The sequence below is a fragment of the Ranitomeya variabilis genome, chromosome 3 (assembly GCF_051348905.1).
Source record: "Ranitomeya variabilis isolate aRanVar5 chromosome 3, aRanVar5.hap1, whole genome shotgun sequence".
NCBI lineage: Eukaryota > Metazoa > Chordata > Amphibia > Anura > Dendrobatidae > Ranitomeya > Ranitomeya variabilis.
The window spans coordinates 673,690,745-673,702,768 of NC_135234.1; the positions used below are offsets into that span (position 1 = coordinate 673,690,745).

At 33.9% G+C, this 12,024-nt stretch overlaps 2 protein-coding genes across 3 annotated transcripts in view; both read right to left on the reverse strand.

The window, feature by feature from the left end:
* Positions 1–12,024, reverse strand: part of HOXC10 (homeobox C10) — a 159,231-nt gene that overhangs the window by 101,412 nt on the left and 45,795 nt on the right. The gene's annotated exons all lie outside the window — the stretch shown is intronic.
* Positions 704–4,111, reverse strand: HOXC6 (homeobox C6). Of its 2 annotated transcripts, none has more exons than XM_077297947.1 (2): positions 3,145–4,111; positions 704–1,748 (listed from the first exon to the last, which is right to left on the reverse strand). In XM_077297947.1, the coding sequence occupies exons 1-2, from the start codon at positions 3,542–3,544 to the stop codon at positions 1,420–1,422; spliced, it is 729 nt and encodes a 242-aa protein (XP_077154062.1). In that variant the 5' UTR covers positions 3,545–4,111; the 3' UTR covers positions 704–1,419. The 2 variants fall into 2 exon arrangements, with proteins under 2 accessions (XP_077154062.1, XP_077154063.1); XM_077297948.1 differs by having other exon boundaries at positions 704–1,724; positions 3,145–4,109.

Genomic DNA, 12,024 nt, shown 5'->3' on the forward strand with positions numbered 1-12,024 from the left:
GTAGCTATCCTTATGAAATAATAGTTAATTACAGCTGTAATTACTACTTCTTTCAAGCTCAGTATTCCGCCTAAAACTCCATTCAGGCAAAAATAATATAGGTTTTATATGTAAAACAGTAAATATGGTGTCTGTATTTTTTTTCTTCCTTTATGCCATTTATACATTGCAAATATAAATTTGTTTTCCACTTTTGGATTTTTGCCCTTTTTTTATATTGTATTGTATTTTGAGATGTGATTTGTTCTTAGGCATTTTAAAGCTTATATTGTGTATTGCTTTGGCTACTAGAGTTAAACTATATATATATATATATATATATATATATATATATATATATATATATATATATATATATATATATACACATATATATGTATATTTCTACTTAATGTCTACCCTTTTGGGTAATATAGGAAAAGTGAGACAAGTAAGAGGCAGAGTATATTGCTTACATGTGGTGAGTTGCCTGTTTGCTGGCTTGGTGCAGGCAGCCAGACAGTACACGTGTTTAGGAAGTTATCCTGAATGCAGAATAATATAGCTTATTGTGTTATGTCGCCTGAATGGCAGTGACAGAGGATACAGGGGGTTTGTCACCGGTGTGAATTCCTTTTTTTTTACAATGGAGTCTGCCTCTGTTGTGCACTCACACTAGTAAAGAGCTGGGTATTTCCAGGGAAATAAAAGAAATAGAACCACATAAAAATAATATCAATTTTTATTAAATACTCAACAGTTTGTCCATAGGACGTGATCTTTATACATAGTCGGTGAGACACAGAATGGAACCATTATTCTACAGCTATGAAACTTCATTTTACGAGCTACTACTGAACATTGCAGTGCTGACATAAATATAAATACTGACACCACGGGCACAATGAGAAATAAAGTTCACACGGGAACTGTCACAGTATGGAATATGGAGGATCATCCAAATAATACAGTCAGGCTATGGGGAGAGTGCTCTATGGACGTGGCTCCTGGGGCTGAGGGGGCAGGAGGACAGTTTGTGGGGAGAGCTCTTCACATTTGATCTGTGCTGGGTCCATCCCATCACACAACACACAACACACACAGGCAAAGTCTCGTTCTTCCTTGTGTTTTGCAGGCAATGGTTCTTGTACAAGGAAATGTGGGACGTTTTGAAATACTGTCTTTGTTTTTAAGTCAAAGTTGGAGGAACAACATAACACAGAGACTCGAAGCCATAATGGTGGATAACAGAAGCTGGCCAGAGCTAGCACACTGCGAGTTGTCCTTCTCCTTCATTGGATTGCTAGTCCACTTTTGGCTCTAGAAAGAGATGTGTAGATATATATTTAATATAATTATATATTTGTTTCCATAATGCAGCCCATCCATATGAATTCTGCCAGCTGGGTGGGGGTGGGATGCTTGGTGGGAGCCCCCCATTCACTCTTTGGGTTGGTCTTCTGTGTCCTCTCGTTTTTCCTCCTTGCCCTCGGCCAGGCTGTCAGCAGATGCCCCGTTGCTCCCAGTTAGGGTAGAGGACAGGTTACTCTCCTTTTTCCACTTCATCCTCCTGTTTTGGAACCATATTTTGATCTGACGCTCTGTTAAGCAAAGTGCATTAGCGATCTCAATCCTCCTGCGCCTGGTCAGATAGCGATTAAAGTGGAATTCTTTCTCCAGCTCCAGGGTCTGATAACGGGAGTAGATCTGGCGACCTCGCCTTCTATCCGTGCCATAGCCCACCCCTAGGGAATCAGACACAAGATATACTGAGAATCATTAGTGAGAACCCCACAATCACAAGTAATATCTGCAGCCTGAACTGGGCGACTGGCACCCTGCAATCTACAGGCTCAACTTGTAAGGACACATGATAGATAGATAGATAGATAGATAGATAGATAGATAGATAGATAGATAGATAATAGATAGATCTATAGATAGATAGATAGATAGATAGATAGATAGATAGATAGATAGATAGATAATAGATAGATCTATAGATAGATCTATAGATGGATAGATAGATAGATAGATAGATAGATAGATAGATAGATAGATAGATAGATAGATAGATAGAAATTATAAATAGATAATAGACAGATAGATAGATAGATAGATAGATAGATAGATAGATAGATAGATAATAGTCAGAGAGATAGATAGATAGATAGATAGATAGATAGATAGATAATAGATAGGTGATAGATAAATTATAGATTGATTGATAAATACATAGATTGATAGGTAGGTAGATAGATAGATAAAATAAATAGATGGTAGATAGATAGATAGATAGATAGATAGATAGATAGATAGATAGATAGATAGATAATAGATACAATAAATAAATGACAGGTAGATGAATGATAGATAGATTTTAGATAGTAGGTAGAAAGATAGTAGATGGATAGATAGTTAAATGATAGATAGACAGATAGATTGAAAAATGATAGGTAGTACATATATTTACTTGCTCACCCTCTGCAAACTGTTAAATTCCCTATAATAATGTGTATATAAATATATATACATATAATTAAAATTTAAGTATACTTTTAAAGATACTTTTAAACTAGTTCTAGTCTAGTTCACATCCTCCCAGAAATAAATTATATATAAAGAGAGAGGGAGAGACTCTCAATACTGCAATTCGTCATCTAAATATATATTAATTATAAAATTGAATATATATCACTATCCTTTCTAAATTGTTAATTATGCTGAGATTGAAGCATGTGTGTATATATATTAATGCTATCAATACTGAGGTGGTAGAGATGCATTTGCCTACATGCATATATTAGCATTAGCCCCTTGCAGTAATAAAAGCCTGCAGTGGGTAAAAGTGTATAAAAGTGTTTCCATCTATCACTTAATATAAGGAGAGGTATGTGGGTTAACTCTTGCCCCTCCACAAGGATGCAAACCTCGTTGAACTTTATGGCAGATCTTTGCAGCGTCTTTTAATTAGAAAGCACATAACAAGCCATATTTGCTCGCAACAACTTAACAAATAAAAGGCCTATAACGGCAACTGTGAAAGGAACTAGTTTATGGCTTTTATGAGGCCATAAAAAAAGGAGCTGAGCCTGTTCTGCTGGGGAGATGATCGTAAAGATGGTTGAGTTTATGTAATTTATATGTGCAAGCTGTAAAACTTACCACTGTGGGAGTTCATGCGCTGCATCCACGGGTAGATCTGGATGCTGGTTTTCTGTTCCTGGACACTGGATCTGTTTTGGTCACTGTTAAAATCCTGTGCAATGGAAGTCTGTGTGTTGTGCCCCATAGAGTTCTGCCTGCAGCTGGTGAGCATGTCCTTGTCCTGGTAGAAGGCATTAGATCCGTACTCATAGGGGCCTCGGCTGGAGCTGAACACCACGTTATCTTGCGGGGTGTAGAATGGAGAGGAGTAGATCCTATTTTGAGCCACGGCTGCTCCATAAGTGGAGAAATGCCTCACAGGGTCATAGGCTGTAGAATTAAGGGCCACGTTGGGGAGGACTTCTTGGCCACTGGCTAAATGGCAGGATAAAGAGGGGTTGGTGAAATAGGAATTCATATCTTCTCCTTTACCTGCCTGTAAGATTTCTTTAATATTTATTTCTGTCTCCAGTTTGTAGTCTGAACTAGATTGTTATAGGGACGGCTCCACTCCAGGACAGACAAAATGACAAAGTCAGCTGACCTGCCTGCAGCCAATAGGAGGCGACATGTCAAGAGAGGAAAAAATTGGTTTTTGCTTGTGTTGATTCCCCAGTTAGAAGTATATACATTGAAAGTAAAGTCTTGGAATCACAGAGATCACATTAGTTATTGGGAGGAGTAAAAATAAAAGAGAATAAGCGGAAAAAATCCTCGCGGAGCTGTGAGACCTGCAGCATTCTCAGGAGCTGCCATCTGATTTGCATTTTATCCACAGAGAAATTCACTGTGTTCTTAATAGAATCTAATGTATGCACAAGCGCTAAGAACTTAGCAGGCAGCACACCGGCGCTGCCTATGGGAGGAACAGCAGCAGGCAGAAAGCAGTTCACATACAGCGTTATGTCCACGGTGCACATGTGCTGCTTATGTGCGGGGTCCACATTATATATATGTATGTGTGTACAGTGTGTGTACAGTGTGTGTACAGTGTGTGTGTGTAGTAGGGTGTGCTTGGTATGGACGGGTCTAGATTGATATAGGAATTTTGTTTATGTCTGTGTGTGTTTGTATAGGTATATATATACATATATATAGTGTGTGTCTGTAGGTCTATGTATAGTATGTGTGTGTGTATATATATATATATATATATATATATATATATATATATATGTGTGTGTGTATAGCCATACATATATGTCTGTGTGTGTGTATATATATAGATATATATATATTTATATATATTATATATGAGTGTGTGTGTGTTTATATACAGTGTGTGTGTATATATATATATATATATATATATATAGTGTGTGTGTCTATAGGTCTATGCATAGTATGTAGGTGTGTGTGTATATATGTGTGTGTATATCTATACATATATGTCTGTGTGTATAGTATATATATATTATATATGTGTGTGTGTGTGTGTGTGTGTGTGTGTATATATATATATACACACACACATGAGTGTCTGTATAATATATATATACATTTGCATATATGTGTATATATATATATTGTATATATATACACATACATATTGTGTATATATGCACATATATGTGCGCACACATATATACACAGACATATCTACATACATATACACACTATATATATAATTATTATTATTATTTTTTTTTTATTTTTTATTTTTTATTATTTTTTTTTTATATACCTATATACCCCATTGCCTCGTTTACCAGTTGCCAGGACTCATATTATAATAATTCAGGGTAATTCTCGCCTATTTTTATGATTGTTTTTGGTGAGACTATGTTCATTGTTATACATCCCCCCATTCCACTCTCCACCACCACATATGTTGTGCCTGATCCCTATTTCATTCTTTGCTTGGCTGATTTATAATTGCAATGTGTGAAATTGGGATCTACGAGTTTAGTAAATTGAAAGGGTCTAATGAGATGACAAAAATTAAGAGCTAAAGAACAGGTCAGTGCTGTAATGAGTTTATTATTCCACCCAGCTAAAGTCACCTTGTTTGTTAAAATTACAACATCTCATTATCCAGATGGAATAACTATATATATTTTCCATTTATTAATAATAATAATGCTAGGGGTGATTCTACTACAGCTGCATTGCATGGACAATGATATTGCGGGGCAGTTGCTAGAACAGTGTTGTGAAGCTGTTATTCCTAATGGCCACTATTTGTGAAAGTTACACAAAAAAAAGCAATATTTTTTCAGGGTTGAAGAGAAACCCGGATGCTGAAGGATTTTACGATCTTTTTCCTGTGACCAACAAAGCGAAATGGTGGCTGTAAAGCCATAAAGATGGGAACAGACGTATTCAGGGGTCGTTTATTGCCCTGGTATAACACCAGCAGTCCCCCGAGTGCAGCAACTACACAAAATAAAGTTTTACCCAAATAAAGGACCATTTGAGGCTGAGATGATACAAGCAGAGTGTGGGATCTATAGATTCCCCTATGCAACAAACAAGGTTTGTATATATCTGCTTCATTGTAATTGTGGGTTGCGTCTATCAAATATCCATGAGTTGTGGTGGGGGGCGCAGCTCTTGTATTTTTATATATTACTACCTCATGTTTTGGTAAAAAATAATACCTGTATTAGTGGTGGGACAAAGCAGTAAAGAAAGAAACAGCTGAGGAGCAAGTTTTACCTACAACATAGGTTTAAGTAGTATAATATGTATAGTAGAATACCTGTAGATGTGTGTGTGTGTGTGTGTGTGTGTGTGTGTGTGTGTGTGTGTGTGTGTCTATGTATGTTTGTGAATGTGTATATATATATACATATATATTGTATATACACACATATTGATAGATAATAGATAGATTAGTGATATTTTTTGCTCTTGTTGGTTTATTGTGATTGTGCTTGTATCTTGTTGACATGGTTCTATTAGTTTTTAGATTGAGCCACTTGGCTATAAAACCTCATGATATTTTTTTTTTCTTCATTTATTGTACACTTATCATCTTATCTTTTATTTATTGTACAGTATGATTTGTCTTCCCTGCAATGCCAGACTACCCACAGACTCTCAGTCTACATCTACCTTTTATGATATTTATAAAGATATTTATTTCTCTTTCTGCACAGAATAGAAGCCCCTTTTTTCGTCCTGTGAATGTTAGAAAAATGCAGGCATTATTTTAGGTAGGGGAAAGGACTTGGTGCTTTGGAAGCAGCAGCTCTGGGCTATAATAATGGAGCTTCCTTCTCTCACAAGAGAAAGTTAAGTGTTTTATTACATCTATAAGCAAAGGGCAAGGCTTAAAGCTCTGCTCGATTTATGGGGAGTAGAAAACTGGCTACTAGCACATGGAACTTCCAGCAACAAAGGGAAACCGTGATTTTCATTATTTCATTTCAGCAAATTGGACGAAAACAAAAAAAGTTTTATGCCCCTGAAAAACCTGAGAATTTCAGTTTCTCCTCCTACTGTGCTTTTGCTACTGTGCTCAGTTAGATATTTATATATTTATTTCTTACTACAAACTCGAGCATTGCCTCCAATCCGGTTCTGCATGTTATTGCCTTCGGGGTATATAATATGCACCATATATTTATTATGTACAGTCAGCATATTGTCAAGAAACAGATGTGTATGGAGCAGCCCAGTGTTCTGCACCTCTGACTTCTGACTCAAGGCTGTGTCTCCTACTGCTCCCTTAAAGGTAATTATATACAATTACAGTACACAAAATACTCAAATATTCTGGATATGCAGGTAAGAATATATATATATATATATATATATATATATATATATATATATATATATATATATATATATATACTGTGTGTTTTCACTTCTCCCCCTTTCCACCAGCATAGTACTGAATAATGATTGCGTTTGCACCATAAGTTCTTTAATTATTAGAGTGATTAACTGGTGGAAAATAACATGTAAAATAATTGCCTCTACACATGTGTTTTCTATATCCTTTCCAATTAAAGAAAGGAAACCGCGGCAGGGACTTTAAGGGGACTTATAACTTTGAGAACCCAAGTTCCTTGAAGGTTTCAGCACTTTAAATTCAATGTACTTGGTCACATTACTAATGAGCTAAGGACTGCATGTGATTATTTGTTATAAGTAATAGCACAATGCATATGAATGGATATGACTGTGTTTGTATGTAGTGTAAACCCACTGGATAGTATATATCTATCTATCTAGAATCTATTTATTTATTTATATAGCTATCTATCATATTATTACATATTTACACATAAATGCACATACATAAATAATGTATTTATTGTATAGTTTTCGGTGCACAATCAATTGTAAGCTGTATCTCCAAAAGTTCCTGTAATTAATGCTGAAATGTATTTTACTGGACATCACATACTTGGGTCATAAACACTAAGCACCTTTGTTTTCATCTTTTTAATTTCGATGAGTAATTTACAACCTATCCGCCTTCATTGCATTTACTTATTTATTACCTCCTTAAAGCTACAGACTATTGTCCGGGATCTCTACCTGCTTATTAATATGATAATAGGACTTGGGATATATAAACTGCCAAGTAATGTCCAGTGTATTTTCTGGAATACATTGGTATTAGGAAGAGAATACATTGTGCATGGAATATGATGCATTGATTTAATCAGCCGGTTGCTCTCTAATGTAATTTTCTTAAGTGTTTTGGGGCTCCAATAGTGAAAAATAGCCTGGAGAAAATGTGATAGACTATTTTCTTATTAAAGACGAGAGGAAGGAGTTAAATATATAAATCAGACTAATTTTAGCAAATTTACACTGACATTTTATAACGCCCATTGTGTTCAGCCAGAGGAACTAGTAAATAATTGTAAAGAATAAGGAAGTTCACTTTTACGATGTAGCTAAGGAGTGAAAAAAAGCTTCCCTGAATCCCACAGACATGATGGGTATCTGCCATGTGTGTTTCCCATAAACTTTCCAAATGCTGAAATAAACAGGCTGCAACATCTATCTATCAATCTATCTATCTATCTATCTATCTATCTATCTATCTATCTATCTATCTATCTATCTATCTATCTATCTATCATCTATCTATCTAACATCTATCATCTATCTATCTAGCTATGATCTACCCTCTATCTATCTATCTATCTATCTATCTATCTATCTATCTATCTATCTATCTAATATCTATCTATTTATCTAATATCTATCATCTATCTATCTAGCTATGATCTATCTATCTATCTATCTATCTATCTATCTATCTATCTATCTATCTATCTATACATCCTTTGCTTCTTTAATTGTATTAATAGAAACATGCTAAACATGATCGTTGTACAATAATGTCATACATCAATGTAGAATACCTGATACGTGGCATCGTGTTTTATCTCTATGCATTAAACAGAGTACAAATCTAATTTATTAAAATATGTAATAATTCAAATTTACATTGTGTAACTTATAGTATGTAAAACTTTTTTTTTTTTTTTTGCCACAGATAAATGTTCCATCAATTGAAACATGAAGATCTGCTGAAAATTAAACCAATCACTGAATTCGGATTTTTATCTTTGCTGATTACAACCAAGAACTGGAAGCGACTCAAGAATATATTAATTCACTGTACTCCATAGACTATTTCTGTTATTTATTTGTGCATCGTAAGAAACTTCAAATTGACAAACTTATATCTGCAATAACTCGACAAATAAGTCTATGATGGGAATAGACAGATTAGATAAATCGATAAATAGTTTACATAGATGATAGACAGATAGATAGATAGATAATAGATAGATGATAGATGATAGATAGATAGATAGATAGATAGATAGATAGATAGATAGATAGATAGATAGATAGATAGAACCGAAACAAAGTTACACTTGGACTTATAAATAACCAACTTTTGCACACTCTTTTGGTGTGCTGCCTCCAGTTGTTGTTGTTGTTTTTTTATTTAGATAGAAAGATAGTTAGAGAGATAGATGTAGACAGAATTCATAGTTCACAGTATGCCATACACGTGACACATACTCTACAGGTAAAATAATTGCTTTTGCTTGTACATTCAGAATATAAAAAAGTTTTTGGCTACTATGTAACCGGTATAATTTCTCATCTGGATTCCTAATTTGAGGTACAGAGTGACACAACATTATTATTACGGTAAACACAATCTGTAGTCCTTTATATTCTGCTATTGATATGACTAGGGGTCAATGTCTGATATCAGATTACAAGGAAAGATCGAGATCCAGTGAGTTTTGATGTCTGTACATACTTGATAAATAAAAAAAATGGTAACACATACGTTTATGTCTCTTGTAATTATTTGATTGCATAGATAAGAACTTTCTGTTTATTCCACCTAAACATTCATGCATGAGCTGATAGTCTAAACTTTTTGGGAGCACACTTCAATAAAACCTTCTACAATATATACCCTGACATGTAACTAACTAGATTCTAAAAGTTCAAGCACAGCACACAATTGAATTCTAAAAATGTACAAAATTAATATTAAGCAACACATGCATTCCACAGAGCCAGCAGATAACAATGCTTGTGACCAGAGCAGAGTGAGAGCTGGTTTAGCAGCATTTGGTCACTTGGGGGCAGTATATAAACAAACAAACAACAAGCCAATAGGAAGCAGCCACAAACCACAGAATAAACAAACTTGGATGTCACAGACTTGCAGTGCAATTCCTTATAGTGCATATCAGAATATATATATATATAAAAATAACGAGATAGATGGATAGATAGAAAGATAATAGATAGTTATTGGATAGATAAACATATAAGATAGATAGATAGATAGATAGATAGATAGATAGATAGATAGATAGATAGATAGATAGATAGATAGATATTGGATAGATACATATATAAGGTAGATAGATTGATAGATAGATAGATAGATAGATAGATAGATAGATAGATAGATAGATAGATAGATAGATAGATAGATAGATAGATAGATAGATAGATATTGGATAGATACATATATTAGATAGATAGATAGATAGATAGATAGATAGATAGATAGATAGATAGATAGATAGATAGATAGATAGATAGATATTGGATAGATAGACAGACAGACAGATAGATACAGACATACATGTATATTAGATAGATAGGAGACAGCTAGATACATACATACATATTACATAGATAATGGACACATAGATACATACATACATATATATTAGATTATATTAGATAGATGATAGATAGATAGATAGATAGATAGATAGATAGATAGATAGATGATAGATACATACATACATATTAGATAGATGGATAGATAGATAGATAGATAGATAGATACATATTAGATAGATAGATATGTGATAGATAGATAGATAGATAGATAGATAGATAGATAGATAGATAGATAGATAGATAATAGATAGATAGATAGATAGATAGATAGATACGATAGATAGATAGATAGATAGATAGATAGATAGATAGATAGATAGATAGATAGATAGATAGATATTGGATAGATAGACAGACAGACAGATAGATACAGACATACATGTATATTAGATAGATAGGAGACAGCTAGATACATACATACATATTACATAGATAATGGACACATAGATACATACATACATATATATTAGATTATATTAGATAGATGATAGATAGATAGATAGATAGATAGATAGATAGATAGATAGATAGATGATAGATACATACATACATATTAGATAGATGGATAGATAGATAGATAGATAGATAGATAGATACATATTAGATAGATAGATATGTGATAGATAGATAGATAGATAGATAGATAGATAGATAGATAGATAGATAGATAATAGATAGATAGATAGATAGATAGATAGATACGATAGATAGATAGATAGATAGATAGATAGATAGATAGATAGATAGATAGATAGATAGATAGATAGATAGATCTGTAGGACCAACCCTACATAATCCCAGTCGCCAGAAGCAGCTTGACCCCTCCATTAACTGTTGATATTATGACCGTGGTCTAATAAAAGTAGCAGACCTGCAGTTCACATCCTGCACGGCCCACAGCCCATTGAACTCATTCTTTTTCATTGTGTTCTTTTTTTATTGTTATTACTGTATTTATACAATTTAAACTACGACTGTAAATTTAATAAGCGGATTTAAGCAAGGAAATAATCCGGAGAATCTCTCCAATAAATACAGGCAGTGAACAGGCGCAGCTCCGCTCCCACTCTCTTATTAGCTTACCACTCACTTCCATAAATACCCTGTTATTTTTGTAGTTGAGCGTTTTACTGCCGCCTCAAAGAGCAAAATGAACAAATATATCGAGAGGGCATAAAATATTCATAGACACCAAGAATATTTAACACCAAATTGTGTTTTCTATCTGTAAGAACATTTTCACGACTATAAACACGCCAGCAGTGTGAGGACAGCTTCAATATTCCCGTCTGCTTATTACATAGCACAGCAATGTAAATCATTCCACATGGCAACTGATCACAGATCCACAGAAAAGTCCGCCTCATCTACCGCACGGAGGGCTACACCACTGTGCAGACACAGCGATAGATAAATACAAGATCGATAGATAGATAGATAGATAGATAGATAGATAGATAGATAGATAGATAGATAGATAGATTGAGAGATAGATGGATAATAGATAGATAGATAGATAGATTGATATATATTGATAGATAGAGCTCGACATATTGCAGAGATTCATAAATAAAATAGTGTAAAATATGAGAACATAGCATGTCAGCATTAAGAAAAACACAAATCACAGAAAAAAAATACATTAACATAGTTATCAACGATATTAAAACCAATATTCAATTTAAAATTAATTGAAATATTCACCTAGAAAAATATAATGAATAATATACTATATATAGGTTATGTCAAGGTATT